Raw genomic sequence first — 15,033 nt, 5'->3', positions numbered from 1 at the left:
TATTAAAAGAAAAAACAAATTTAGAAATAAGGTTCCTTTAAGAACTAATATAATTCCATAGCCGTTTGCATTGCGCCGTCCAACTGCGTCTTTCGCGTTCTCGTCTTCTCTTCCCTTTCCCTCTCCCTCTCGTTTTTCTCAGTAACCATCTTCGCGCCCGCCGCCACCGCCATCGATAAGAGACATCCTCCGTTGCAACTCGCCGTCGTCGCCACTAAGCCCTCTTCGCCGTCAAGTACGTCTTTTATCATTCGATCTTTCCTCTACTCTTCTCTACAACTATTGACGCTGTCCACGTTTTTTTTCCCTCGCCGTTTCCAGGTTGCCATCGCGAAAGGTTCGCTCACGCCGCCGCTATAGCCAGAACCTGCTAAGGAATTGCCCTAAATCAGTGTAAAAGAAATATTGATTCTTTTTGGAATCAGTTTAAAAAAGGTTCTTTTTATTCAGTTCACACACTCACACACAGAGTAAAAAATCTCGATCGGTGAATGTGCTTCAAACCTCTGTTGTTTCTCTTCCGTCACTCGCGCACGCCGACTGTTGAAACTGAGTAGTTGGAATAGATTGTCACTGCCATGGCTCAGACCACAGAGGTACTAATGCTCGTTTCTCTCAATATCTGTTTCCTTCTGCTTTTGTGTGTTTCCGAGTGTTCGCTTTCATGTTGTTGTTTGTTGCGAGAGGATGCGAGTGTAGTAAAACACGGAGATGGTTTTGAGCTTATCCTCATTGTATCTAATGTTTAATTGTTCTGAGCTTCTACTGCATGAAGTGAAGGCAATTTCTAGTTGTAGACCACTTTTTATGTTGGAAATTTTAGCTTTGGGGTGTGGTAGGATGTTGAAGAGTAGTGTAGTTTTTTTAATGGTGACAATTTGTTGCAGGGTGCGTCCGAGTCAGTAAAGGCGGTCGCCTTCAGCTTCATGACTGAAGACGAGGTTCGCAAACACAGTGCTGTAAAAGTTACTGCACCCATATTGTTAGATGCTATGGGCAGGCCCGTAGCTGGCGGACTTTATGATCCAGCCATGGGTTCTTTAGATGAGACAACACTGTGAGTACCTTGGATTCTTGTTTACTTTTCTTTCAGAAGTTGAATATTTGTCTCGTTCCATCCAATATTTCATGTTTGTGCTTGTTGATGAACGTTTACGTAGTTGGCTCCAGCTATGAGTTTATTCTGTGAATTTTCCTGTTCGTAGGTTATAGGCTCAGAAAATATTGTCTTAATTGTTTTGCTTCAGCCTTCACGTTATGTACATCACCTATTGTCTCTCTTGTGATGGGTAAATTTGGCTTGAAATAGAATGGTCGAAAGAGGAGATTTTGGGGAAGTTTTGAAATTTGGTAGATTTGGAGTATTTAACCTTCTTATTAGCCTCTGGATACTAATGGAGTTTTTGCTATATCTTCCCTTTTTAATTCATTGCAATCGGAGAGCTATTTGGTGACATCTTTTTCATCTACAGTTTTGAACTTGTCTTGTAATCTAAAGTTATATTTACTTGTTCTCTGTTTCTATAATGTTTTATTTGGTTGGTATTTTGGTTTATGTAGTTGCAAATCTTGCGGACAAAGGCCTTTCTACTGCCCCGGTCATTGTGGTCACATTGACCTTGTTTCTCCAGTGTATAATCCCTTGCTATTTATTATTCTCCATAATCTTCTACAACGCACTTGTTTCTCGTGCCACCATTTTCGGGCTGGCGGATCCCAGGTAAACTTACTATAATCGAAGGATGTTTTTAGGTAGAATTCTTTAGTTTCATACACTCTTCTGTCTTCTATACATAAATAATACCTGCCAATTTAATTCTTGACTTTAGGTTGAAAAATGTGCATCTCAACTGGAGCTTATTTTAAATGGTGATGTTGTTAAGGCGAAAGAGTTGGATTCAGAATTGCTAACTGAGTCTTCAGATTCAAAGCATAGCAATGAAATGCAGAATATGCAACCAAAAAAATGGACCTCTCTTCAATTTTCTGAGGCCATATCTGCTGTGAATAAATTTTTGAAGCCCAAACAGAGAGAGTGCAAAAATTGTGGTGCCAAAAATCCTAAGATTACTAGACCAACTTTTGGTTGGCTTCACATGGTATTTCTTCTTACATGCCCATTTCTAATTCAGATGTGATATTACATTTATAGCTTTACTATCAGGTCATGGGCATATATACAAGTTTCAGGGATTTGATTTTGGTTCTTTTTCATGATGGACGCAGACTGGCTTGCCAGGAGCTCACAAGAGGGCCAATGCTATTAGAGGATGCAAGCCTGCGAGTGTGAGTAGTGGGGCTGAAGGAATATCCTCAATTGAGGAAGAGAATACGGTTCCGCAAACTACTGTTATCAATATGTCGGAAGTAGATGTATTTGATGACACTGCAACCAAGGCCTCTGTAGAAGATTCTGAGGAAGTTTCTCCTGAAATTTTTGTGCCAAAAAATTTCTCCGCAGGACATTTGTTGCCGTCTGAGGTACGTACTGCCAGTTTATTTTGTAATAGCAGATAATTTTTTCCCTTCTTTTCTTCAAATAACAATAATAATTTGTATTTTTATAATAGGTTAAGCATATTTTGAAGCGTTTGTGGAAAAATGAAGCTATGCTCTGTTCGTTTATTAGTGATATTCAGCATCAGGGATATGGAAATAAAGCAGGCCACTCCATGTTTTTCTTAGAGGCTGTTCTAGTCCCTCCAATTAAGTTCCGCCCCCCTGCAAAAGGAGGCGATTCTGTAAGTATCTTCTCCCTCCCTCCCTCTCTCTCTCTCTCTCTCTTTCTCTGTTTATGACTAAAGACCAAGGGTTTTGATGAATGATGGTCACATGCTTGCTCATCCTTTTCTGTTTGGAACCACTGAAATTGATGCATGGAAATGAATTAAATTCTTTTAGGAACCACATAAGTTGATGCATGGAAATGAATTAAACGTAGTAGATGGAAACTAAAAATCAAAGCTGTTGTGTGAGATGAGTTTCTTGTTAACTGCTGTGACACTTTTTTTTGGCCTCCCCTCAAAAACATTATTTGACCGTTATGTATAATTTTTTGATAAAGGACCAAACTTTCATTGAGAAAAAAATAAAAGAATTTGACAATTATATTTTAAAAGAATAATGCATTTGATTGCTAGCTTTTGCATTTCCACCTGACTAATAGAGTAAAGCATGTTGTTGAAACAGTCGTTTATTTAACTGGTTTGGAAATTGGGGTCGTGAGTCCTTGTATGTTCTACTTCTGTAATAGTACTTATCCCTTGCATTTTAAACTGCAACCTTTTTTTTTTTCCTAACTCAAGATCTAACTAATCTAGCTATGACTGTAACAATTCATGTGGTCTTTTGTACATGTTTTCATAAAGAGTCGCTGCTTAATTGTGTTCTCAGATAATGGAGCATCCTCAAACTGTGTTACTGAACAAGGTGCTACAGTCCAATATATCATTAGGAAATGCTCATGCTAACAAATCAGAACACTCAAAGATAGTCAGGCTATGGATGGATCTTCAACAATCTATCAATGTTTTGTTTGATAGCAAAACTGCATCTGGTAAGCATGTTTATTCAATGTCAAAGTTTCTAAATGGCCTTCAATTTATATGCAATGCGGAAGTAGGGGACTCAATTTTCTTTCAATTTGTCTTGCTGGCTTGTTTCTATTGATTTTCTTAATTACCTTTTTCTTTTGTTTTTTTTTTTTTAATTTCCAATGAGGGAGTCTTCTTACACCTTTTTTAGGGCTTTGTTACTGTGAGATATCTAAACAAAAACCACCTTTGTAGAATAATTAATGCACAAGTCATCTGGTATTTGTGCCACTAATTGAAAAGTTCTGCCTTACCATGGTCGCAAAATTAGTGTTGTTCAAATTGCATTTTGCCTCTAATTTCCATTGTCTAGTTTAGTCTTATTAATTGTAACCTTGTAGTAGCATGTTTGCTATTTTTGATAGTCTAGTACTGCCATGAATGTTATACACAAATCATGGAACTGCCTATTGAATGGTGGGGCCATGCTTTCTTGACGGCAGGTCCAGGTCAAAAAGATGTTTCTGTGGGAATATGTCAGTTATTGGAGAAGAAGGAAGGCATGTTTCGTCAGAAGATGATGGGAAAGAGGGTTAACTTTGCGTGCCGATCTGTCATTTCACCAGATCCCTACTTAGCAGTTAATGAGATTGGAATTCCACCTTATTTTGCATTGAGATTGACCTATCCGGAGGTATGCTAATCTAAACAAGTATTCTACTTGTAGTAATATTGATTGTCTTCTATATTTGTATGTGGTATGTACTGGTTTTTGTTTTAAGCCACAACATTTTGATTAGACTAACTAGTGTTAATTGGTTATTTATTGAAACAATATTTTAATCTAATTTTTCTTTTCTGAGAGTAGTCTTCATCATTTTTTTTTTTTTTTTTGTACTTGTTCTTTTAGGTTTTCGTTTCTTATTGAATACAGTAGGAAAAAGTGGCTTTTATCCCTGACCTGATCGTGTTTTATTTGTTCCTTTTTGTTGTTACTTTTTCCAGAGAGTGACTGCTTGGAATGTTCAAAAGTTACGAAATGCTATAATTAATGGTCCTGAAACCCATCCAGGAGCCACACATTACATTGATAAGTTAGCTACAGTTAAGTTGAATTTGAAGCCAAGTCGGAAATCACGCATTTCTATCTCAAGGAAATTACCTTCCTCTCGTGGAGTGGTTGTCGATCAAGGAAGTGATGATTATGAATTTGAAGGGAAAATTGTGAATCGCCATTTGGAAGATGGAGATATTGTTCTTGTGAATCGACAGGTAGACTTTAGTTTTATTTGACATAATTCTTTTACATCTGTACTACTTTATCTATAAGACTTGAACTTAAATTTATGCCTTTTTTTTGTCATTATTGTTATAGTTGCTTCCTAAGTGAATGTGATGTAGTGGATAAGTATGTAACATTGTTATTATTTCCTGTTTTTTAGTCTTACTATGATATTTAGTTTTAGTTGGTTGCTGATTACTTTGTTAAAATGGGTTTCCAAGTGGGTAGGGATATATTAATTTTAGTGGAGGAGGATTATTGAGAGTTTCCTGGGACAAAATCTACACCTCTAACATCTTCGTTTGCGGGTGACACATTTTTCTTTTACTTGGGTAAGGAAAACTCTTTCTTACTATGAGTGGTTTATTGCCTTGAGATGAACAAAGGTAGGAGATTGACCATCGGTATGAATTGTGACCCACTGAAGTCGGGTAATTGGGCTTCTCTTGTGGGGTGTGAAATGAGTTAGGTTCCGTTCTCTTACCTTGGGCTCCCTCTAGGCCATGATCCAAAGTGCATGTCTTTTCGGAATCCATTTTAGAAAAAACCCAAAAGTGTCTTTTTCTTTGATAAAGAACTTTCTTTTCTAAGGAATACTTACCCTCATCCAGGTCGTTTTGGGTTGGTTTTCAACTTACTTCCTCCCCTTATCCAGAATCCCAGTTTAGGTAGCTAGTTCAGAAAAATGTTGCTAAGTTTCATGCTGTCTTGTTTCTTGCAATTTTTTTATTGTTGCGTATTGATATAGCTTATATGATGAGCCTGAAAGAAGCTTCCTTAGTGGTTGAGAGATGTAAGGTTGAAGTAAGTATTGATTCTTTTTTGTGGAAAGTTGGCTTCGTTGCTATAGTTTGGGTCTTTGGCTTGTAGGGAGTTAAAAAAATTTTTAGGGGTTAGGATAGAGCTGGGGAGGAAGTTTAGTCATTAGCTAGGTTTAATTCCTTAATCTGGGCGTGGTCTCCTTGTTTTTCCAATCACCTGTTAGGTCCTATTGTTATGGATTGGAGTCCCTTTTTTTGCATTGTTGACGTATCGAAATTCATTGGTAAAAAAGAAAAAAAAAAGAAAAAAGAAAAAGAAAAAGAAAAAGAAAAAAGAAATAATACAAGGGCAACAGAAACCAAGCTCACAAAAGGGAATCCCACTAAAGAAAGAGACTCTAATCAATCAAAATAAGACCGAACGGATAATATAAAAGGCCTTCAACACTGAGGTTCAAAGGGAAGCCTTGAACCTAACAAGGGACCGAGCATCACATGGACCCCTCTGCGCTCCCCGTCATTGATGATTTACATAAAATAGAGATGGTGTAAACTGGCTTTTAGTTCTAACATTAGGATGTCTATTTATATCCTATTTTTTCATGTGTTTGAGTCTTTGTTTCTTTTTCCCCGACAGCCTACACTTCACAAGCCTAGTATTATGGCTCATGTTGTTCGTGTCTTAAAAGGAGAGAAGACTATTCGAATGCACTATGCAAATTGCAGGTATCATTATTTATAATTTGTATTAACTTGTACAACATTTTGTGTTATTTTCAATAAGAGCACGTGCCACTGAAAATGTATTGTTCTCTAATTACAGCACGTATAATGCTGATTTTGATGGTGATGAAATGAACGTTCATTTTCCTCAAGATGAAATTTCTCGTGCTGAAGCTTACAACATTGTGAATGCAAATAACCAATATGTGAAACCCACCAGTGGTGAACCAATCAGAGCATTAATTCAGGTACCAAGTAAATTTCTAAAACCCTGAGCTTATTTCTTCATATACTCTCTGATGTCATTGATATATATAGGTGATTAACCACCTAATTTGCATATATTCTTCAGGACCACATTATAAGTGCTGTGCTTCTCACGAAGAAGGATACTTTCTTAAAATTTGACGAGTTTAGCCAGCTTCTCTATAGTTCTGGCATTTCAACATCCAGACCATGTGCTTCTTCAGATAAACCTGGGCAGAAGATTTTCATTTTAGATTTTGAATCCGAGATGCTACCTGTTCTTCCTGCCGTATGGAAACCAGAGCCTCTTTGGACAGGAAAACAGGTGTTGGGATCTTTTCTAGAAAATAAGATATTTGCATATTAATGTTGCAGACACGGAAATATATCTTATCATGCAAAAAGAAAAAAAAAAAAAACAGAATAAATATTAGGAGTTCGTAGGCATGTGCTACTTTAGTAATCAGAGGATTTGTGTTTTGTTGAGATGTTTGCTATGATACTTGAGCTTGAGTAAGTAATGTTAACCCACTCAAGGTTTCTAAAATGAGTTCATATTAGAAAACTATCGTTGTCTGCTTTGCTTTTCTTTGCACTTCTCCTGGATTTGAATAGAAATTTGTTGTTTTGTGAAGAGTTCACAGGCCTCATGGTTAACTTCTGATACCGTAATCGTTTTTGTTTTTGTTTTTTTTTTGGTTTACAGGTTGTCACAGCCTTATTGGACCATATCACTAGAGGGGCCCCACCATTTTGTGTAGAAAAAGATGTGAAAATTCCACGTGGTTTTTTTAAGTGCAGACATACGGGAAATAATTCTTCCAAAGTCAAAGTGGCCGATGGTGATAGATCAAAGAGAAAAAGAACTTGGAATGGAATTAAGTTGGGAAAAGGAGAAGTTCCTGATGAAGGGAACTCTAAAAAAGATGATTACTCAAAATTTGATAAATTGAAGGCAGAGCGTTTAGATGACGATAGCTTACTAATATTTAAAAATGAATTGGTGCGTGGTGTCATAGACAAGGCTCAATTTGGTGACTATGGCTTAGTGCATACAGTGCAGGAGCTTTATGGTTCAAATACTGCTGGCGTCTTGCTTTCTGTAATGAGTCGTTTGTTCACTGTTTATCTTCAGGTGATGGTGTACTATTTCAAGTTTACTCTCCCTCTTTATATAAAATAACATAAGCTAGTTCTCATCTTACAAGTTGGCATTGACAATACTTGTACATTCATCTTTCATTTCTTAGATGCATGGGTTCACATGTGGAGTAGATGATCTTTTGTTGATACAATGTATGGACAAGGAGAGAGAGAAGCAACTCCAAATCTGCGAGAATATCGGTGAACAGGTGCATCTTGGATTTCTTAAGGTTAAAGATGGAGAAAAATTAGGTATTTTCCTGTTCACTATTAGTGCTTGATGCATTAAGTGTTTTTTCTAATAGAAAGAAGCAAAAATTTCATTGATGAATGAGTGTACACAAGAGAAGATAAAGCCTCCCAACTACCATTGGTGGATTGCAATAAATTACTGTAGAACGACTATATTTTTTAAAAGGGTGTGAGCATTCACACCAGTAAAGGGCAAATTAAATAAAACCAAATCCATAAACCCATCGAATGATGAATGATTGTTATTGATGATCCACCCACTCCTTTCACACCATAGAGACCAAAAAAAAAAAGGAACAGTTGTGCAAACCATAGTGTTTTCTTATCGCTTTTGAAAGGGTTCCCCACAAAAATCTGTGATAAAAGATAAAATATTTACAGGCATAATCATGCTCCATGCAAAGCCTTCCAAATTAAGGTTTCAATACTATTGTGCTAAAGAAATTAGGGATTCTCCATTGAAGATGATCTGCTGTATTGATTCTCCAATGACTAAGCTTCCATAAAAATGCCTTAAATTTTCTTTGGATATGGTATTTACTCGTACATACTCTGATTAAAATCTTGACCTACGAGGAAGAACAACTAACGTAGATACATATCCAGAGAATGATTTGAAATGACAAGCATAAATGAGCTTATGTGAGGCCTGACAATTGCATCTCAAAACACTTTCCATGATTCAGCCTGCCATGACAAATATTTTTATTATGGCCCTGACTGTTGGTGTGGAATCTATTTGTTATTACTTCGGACTTTCTCAGTTTGATGGATTTGGGACTTAATATGTTTGATTTGCAGATCCAATGGCACTGCAGTTGAATATTGAAAAAACTATTTCCAATAATGGAGAGCCAGCATTAACATCATTGGATAGAAAAATGACCAGCCAACTTAATGAAAGGACTGGTAACTCTAAGGTCCTCAAAGATTTGTTGTCTGAGGGCTTGCTAAAACCCTCTGTAAACAACTGCATTTCTCTGATGACGACTTCTGGGGCTAAAGGTGGTACGGTAGGTTTCTTTGCAATTCTGAGTATCTAGGTATTTGTTGCCAATACAATGCTTCTTCCACAGTGGTGTTATTTTTCTGTCTTCCTTTTTTTAAAACTTTTCTTCCGTTTAAAACTTCTTTCTCTTTTGCTTTAGGTGTAAGGAAAGAAGTTTTAAAGGGAAGAAAACTTCCATTTTGATCTTGTGGTAGAGCAATATTTTTCTATGTACGGCATTCTTAAGAATATAAGATTTGATATATCTATTAGCTTAAACATTTTGATCTTGTGGTAGATTAATATGCTAACAGAATTAGAGGTCATGTGTTTTATGTATTCAAATCCCTGCAATGTTACTCTCTTATTGATTTTAATAGCTCAGATGTTTTGTGTTTGTTTGGTTGCCAAGTGGCTACTTTCCAGTAGTTAAGGTAGTAGTTGGTATTGTAGCTGTTGTTTTTTCTTTTTTAAATAAAAAAGAAAAGAAGAGAGAAGAGTTGGTGTAAGTATTTAGCAGGTTCTTAGAAGCTTATATAAAATTAGAGTTCAAAATGTAGGCTTCATGAGTCATTTTTTCCTGTAGCAAATAATGGTTTAATTTTTTCTCCTTCCTGTTGATTGCTTGTTATCTGATGCAACTATGATGTTTTAGTTTCCCTGAACATGATAAAATTGAGTATAGTGGTATTCTTTGTACCAAGAAAATGAAATGTGGCTATGAAAGTACAAAACTAAGAAACCATGAAACAAATGGATACAAAAATATATGCTGATCTGCTGTCGTTGTATTCCATCTTTTTTGACATAATTGACAATCTTTCTTGAACTTGTCTCGACTTGTTGATGCAGTGTAAATACATTTTTCTTTAATTTGTTGCATTTACGTGTATGCGGATGGAAATTTGAATCAATGCTCAATCACAATTTTACTCTGTTTTGAGATTTTTCCATATTTTCTAAATTGTCTTGCTTTGAACAGGCAAATTTTCAACAAATATCTTCACATTTAGGCCAGCAGCAGTTAGAAGGCAAACGAGTTCCTAGAATGGTGTCAGGAAAAACATTACCCTGCTTTCCGCCTTGGGATTGGGCATCACGAGCTGGAGGGTTCATTGTTGATCGCTTTCTTACTGGTCTTCGACCTCAAGAATACTACTTCCATTGTATGGCTGGCCGTGAAGGGTAAATTAAACTTCTTCTGACTTAAGTTAATCCTGACGAATATTATGTGTGATTTGGCATAATCAGACGTAGCTATTTGTGTTTTTTCTTCCCAAAAGTTAATTGGTTTATGCATCATATTTCTGCATTGAACCTCGTCCTATCTATTTGAAAATTAAAGTTAAGTTTGGATTCCCTATAATCATTCCAGTTCAAGATTTGATCTTGTTCACTGACCAGAAACTAGAAGAAGTTTAAAAGTTGTCCAACAGGTTATGATATTTCAATTTTGCGTCTAAGAGGTTTCTGAACTTTAATAATCTTTAAGCATCATTGAAGGACAGCAAGGTGAGAAAACCCCTTTATGGAAGCATTCTTGATCTGCATTATAATCTGCTGTTCAAGGATAAATGAGGAGTGATGAAAATTGCAGTACATTCATCATGTTTCCTGCGTTCATAATTATACTCCTTAATATATATGTAACTCATAAGATTATGGTTACAATGAATTATGAAGCCAAAAGTATACCATAACAGGGGAAATTAACGAATAAAAAATACAATTCTGGTCTTGATTAGTGAACTAATGATTTTTAAATAGAATATACCATGCAAATGAAATTGGTTACGTTAGATTCTTAAAACTGCAAATTTGGCCATATCACGTTCAGTTACTTTTATCTGTTCTTCTTTTTTGCCCCCCTTCATGGCTTTTAGATAGATTGTTCTATTGGTTAAGGAGCAACATACAAGAACTTTTTTCATCAGTATTTACTTGACATCTTATTGACATATAAACTGAGTTTTTTTTTCTTCTCATAGGTTGGTTGATACAGCAGTTAAGACATCTCGGAGTGGATATCTACAAAGATGCCTTATTAAAAATCTGGAGTCTCTAAAAGTTGGTTACGATCATACTGTTCGTGATGCAGATGGCTCCATTATTCAATTTCGTTATGGCGAGGATGGTGTAGATGTCCATAAAAATGCCTTTATTATAAAATTTGAAGCACTTGCAGCTGTAAGAAATTGAAACCTTCAAAATCTGGATGCTTAATAGAGCTTTTTATTCATTGTTTGTGTGTTTTCTGAATGATTAGATCATACCTATTTTTATTTCAGAACTGCGAAATGATCTACCAAAAAAGTCATCATCAGCCTGACAGCTTTAATCAATACATCAATGAGCTGCCTTCAGTTCTTCAAGAGAAAGCAGAAGTCATATATAATTCCTTTGCGAAGGATAAGGCTCCTGGTCTGGGACAAAAAGATGACTTTATCAGGCTGCTGGAGAATAAGTACCTGTCAAGTCTTGCACAGCCTGGAGAACCAGTTGGTGTACTCGCTGCTCAGTCTATCGGAGAGCCATCAACACAAATGACGTAAGACCCCCCACCCTGTTTCTATCTTTCAGGCTTTAATCATGTTATTTCTCTTCGAATAAGACTTCAGTTTAAGCTTTTCTTAATATATTAGGAATAAGTCATCGTAATTAGTGTTGATACTTGGATAAGAATGAACTTAGTTTTCCCTGGCTGTCTTGGTTAGAAATCAGTTGGCTGATAAGCGAGTATACTTAACAAAAGTTCAGGAAAAAAAAGTCACCTTCTCACTCTTTTTTAAAAAAGAGGAATTATTATCCCGTTAGATTGACTATATAGTGGCTGATTTCACTATCATTCTCTTTTGTTGTTGAAATGAAATGTGTCTTAGGTTGAACACATTTCATCATGCTGGGCGTGGTGAGATGAATGTGACTCTTGGAATTCCCCGCCTTCAAGAGATTTTGATGACTGCTTCACAAGATATTAAGACACCAATTATGACATGCCCATTGCGAGAGGGCTACTCAATGTAAGTTAAAATTACTGTTTCTTGATTCATTGCTACATGGTTATTTATCTAATCTCGTTATTACTAGTGTATATGTTGTATCCATAGAGTTTATATTCTCAGTCTACATAGTGACTTCGGCCATAATTACATTAGTATTTTTTTTTTATACTGTTTACATTTAAAAAAAAAAAAGAAAAAGAAATAAAGGTAAAGCTTGAAACTTATTGAACCATGGCGGAGAGAAATTTATAGATTGCAATGTATGTGAATTTTGCGGACACAAGTTAACTTGGTGATTTTGTAGGTCAAACTAACCTTACAATTGGTTACTGTCATAAGGGAGAGTATGAAAGTACAAATTATAACATGTTGGTCAATATTATTCTGAACCATAAAAATTGACTGTTATATGACAGGGATGATGCAAAGTGTCTTGCTAATAAGTTGAAGAAGATTACAGTAGCTGACATAATAGAAAGTATGGAAGTAACTGTTGTGCCATTTTCGCAACGGAAGCGAGAGATATGCAGTATTTATAAGCTTGAAATAAGATTTTACCCACTTGAAAGTAATCCACAGCATGCTCATGTATCTTCAGAAGATTTGGAAGAAATTTTGGAATTTGTGTTCGTTAGGGAGTTGGAAGATTCAATCCAAAATGAAATGCTCTTACTATCACGAATTAGTGGTATAAAAAATTTTGTGCCCGACTCACAATCAAAGGGTTTGAGTGAAAGCGATAAAGTAAGTAGCTCACAACGTGAAGAAAATGATGATGATGATGATGAAGTTGGCAATGACTTAGATGTTGCTGAAGATCTTGGTTTTGACATGAAAAAACAAAAACTTCGAACTAATGATGAGATGGATTATGAAGATGATTCGGAAGAGGAACTCAATGTGAAAGAACCATCAGCAGGATTTGAAAGTGAAGTTGATCAAGGTGATGAGGCTGATATAACCAATGATGATACGATGGAAATTGTTAAAGACGCTACATCTGAGGATCAGACTGAGATAATAGATGTCTCAAAGTCCAATTCGAAAGGGAAAACAACCAAAACATCAAACAAAAAGAAGAAAGCTAAATCAGAATTCTCCAGAAAGGACTATGATAGAGCAATTTTTGTGGCAGCGAAGGGAAGTCATTTTGAAGTCCATTTTAAGTTTACCAATGAACCTCATATTTTACTGACGCAGGTACTTTCTCACACTCGTCTATTTTCATCTGGATCTGGTTTTTTTGTTCCTTATGTTAGCACTTATGTATTTGTAGGAAGTAATCTGTTTAATCAGTTTGATATGTTTCAGTATTTTTGTTGGCTCTTTTCCTTTTGTTAATTTATTCTGTTTGGTTCATAATAGGCAAGTATGTAAGCGTCTATGGACAAGATGCCAAAATAATCTAGAATATATTAGTTAAATTATCTGAGTGAAGGCCAATTCTCTTGGTGCCTTTGAAAGTTTGCATGTCATTCCCCATTTCTGTTGAACAACTCTTCTTAACCTCTTGTACGTGTTAGTACGAACAATGCCTCTTCAATCTCTTTTGAGGTGGAGCCTTGTGCTGCTTTAGACTCTAGCTTAAAGAAAAACCATGGGTCCTTGGTATCTATCACCGTATTGGAGAGGTGTCTTTGAGAGATATTTGATAGACAATCCAAATTATTAATAGGTTCAAAACCTTTAGCTAGACAATCTCTTATAGGTTCTACTTACACACCGGTACCCATATTGCAGTTGTCCTGAGAACATTATACTTCCAAATTCAAACCTGCGCGCGCTAAAACTATTGACGAGCAATAGCACACATATTCCTGTAGTTACTCTTAGGGTGGATGTAATTCTTCTATGCTCATTCGATAGTCTAGAAAATTGTTGGTGTAAATCTGTTTCTCATAATACATTGTGATCTTTTTATTTCTCCACTGATCACTTTATGAACTTCCTTTCTGGCCTGTGAAACCAGATTGCTCAGAGAACGGCCCAGAAGGTGTCTATCCAAAGCTCTGGCAAAATCATCCGCTGTCAACAAATTACATGCAAGGAAGGTCAGGTAATATACCACGGGAATGATATTAAGGTAAGAAAGAATATCAAACCAGAAGAAAAGGAAAAAGTTCCTGCATTGCAGACGACTGGAGTCGACTTTAAGACGCTCTGGGAGTTGCAAGATGAGCTTGATGCTAGATATATATATTCCAATGACATTCATGCCATGCTACAAACATATGGAGTGGAAGCTGCTAGGGAAACAATAATAAGAGAAATTCGAAACATTTTCAGTTCATATGGGATATCAGTCAATATTAGACATCTAACTCTAATTGCTGATTATATGACTCATTCTGGTGGATACCGACCAATGAATCGATTAGGAGGCATAGCCGACTCGATATCTCCTTTCAGCCGAATGACTTTTGAGACGGCTGCAAGGTTCATTGTTCAAGCTGCATACCATGGGGAAGTAGACACCTTGGAAACTCCATCTGCTAGAATCTGTCTTGGTTTGCCAGTAAAGATGGGAACCGGTAGTTTTGATTTGATGCAGAAAATCGATGTCTGATGAGTCCCTTTGGCTTCATATCTTGAGTTTTGAGTTATTTGATCGACTAATTTAATTACCCATCAATTAATTAGTTGTTATTGGAAGAGATTGTCTGCAGTGTGTAGAATTTGGATGCTACAAGATTTTGTATTATTAGCTTATAGTTGTATTATTTAGTGTTTACATGTAGAAACCAACATGCAAGGATGTTGAAAAGTCCAAAAAAAATGGCACAAAATTTTGTCCCGTTGAGAAATACTTAGATTGTAATTAGTATTTTATCGACATGATATTCTGAACAGTCCTCTACTAGTTATCAACTTGCTTTAAAACATTTTCAACAAGACACGACACCTCATAGAACTTTGGATACCATTTTTACAACAACAGCCATTAACTCAGCACTTAAAAGCTTTTACTAACCTAGATCTTAATGAACACTAGGTTATAAGAACAGCCAAGTGACCTTAAATGAAAACAGGAAGAAGAGAAGAACATTTTAGCAGAGAAATTGTAGTAAAATAAGCATAATGGAACAATTCTAATCTTGCTTCT

At 36.1% G+C, this 15,033-nt stretch overlaps 1 protein-coding gene across 1 annotated transcript; it reads left to right on the top strand.

Annotated features, from left to right (window-relative positions):
* Nucleotides 1-77: 77 nt before the first annotated feature.
* Nucleotides 78-14,794, top strand: NRPA1 (nuclear RNA polymerase A1). The gene is made up of 22 exons (XM_023683133.2): nt 78-235; nt 322-596; nt 888-1,057; nt 1,561-1,720; nt 1,830-2,099; nt 2,227-2,481; nt 2,571-2,741; nt 3,394-3,556; nt 4,037-4,227; nt 4,539-4,805; nt 6,214-6,302; nt 6,400-6,547; nt 6,652-6,870; nt 7,252-7,680; nt 7,796-7,940; nt 8,742-8,953; nt 9,911-10,113; nt 10,917-11,115; nt 11,217-11,476; nt 11,808-11,948; nt 12,347-13,130; nt 13,900-14,794. The coding sequence occupies exons 2-22, from the start codon at nt 579-581 to the stop codon at nt 14,494-14,496; spliced, it is 5,091 nt and encodes a 1,696-aa protein (XP_023538901.2). The 5' UTR covers nt 78-235; nt 322-578; the 3' UTR covers nt 14,497-14,794.
* Nucleotides 14,795-15,033: the final 239 nt, after the last annotated feature.

This window comes from Cucurbita pepo, chromosome 8, assembly GCF_057944985.1.
Source record: "Cucurbita pepo subsp. pepo isolate OVF chromosome 8, ASM5794498v1, whole genome shotgun sequence".
NCBI classification, from domain to species: Eukaryota; Viridiplantae; Streptophyta; class Magnoliopsida; order Cucurbitales; family Cucurbitaceae; genus Cucurbita; species Cucurbita pepo.
The sequence above is the reverse complement of the archived record's forward strand: the minus strand, read 5'-3'. Positions and strand labels throughout refer to the sequence as shown.

What these genes read in the sequence shown, in the direction of transcription:
- NRPA1 (XM_023683133.2), top strand. An exon ending in CTTTTGGTTGGCTTCACATG is followed by an intron (nt 2,100 to 2,226) that starts GTATTTCTTCTT and finishes TGATGGACGCAG; the next exon opens with ACTGGCTTGCCAGGAGCTCA. An exon ending in CTGCAAAAGGAGGCGATTCT is followed by an intron (nt 2,742 to 3,393) that starts GTAAGTATCTTC and finishes TTGTGTTCTCAG; the next exon opens with ATAATGGAGCATCCTCAAAC.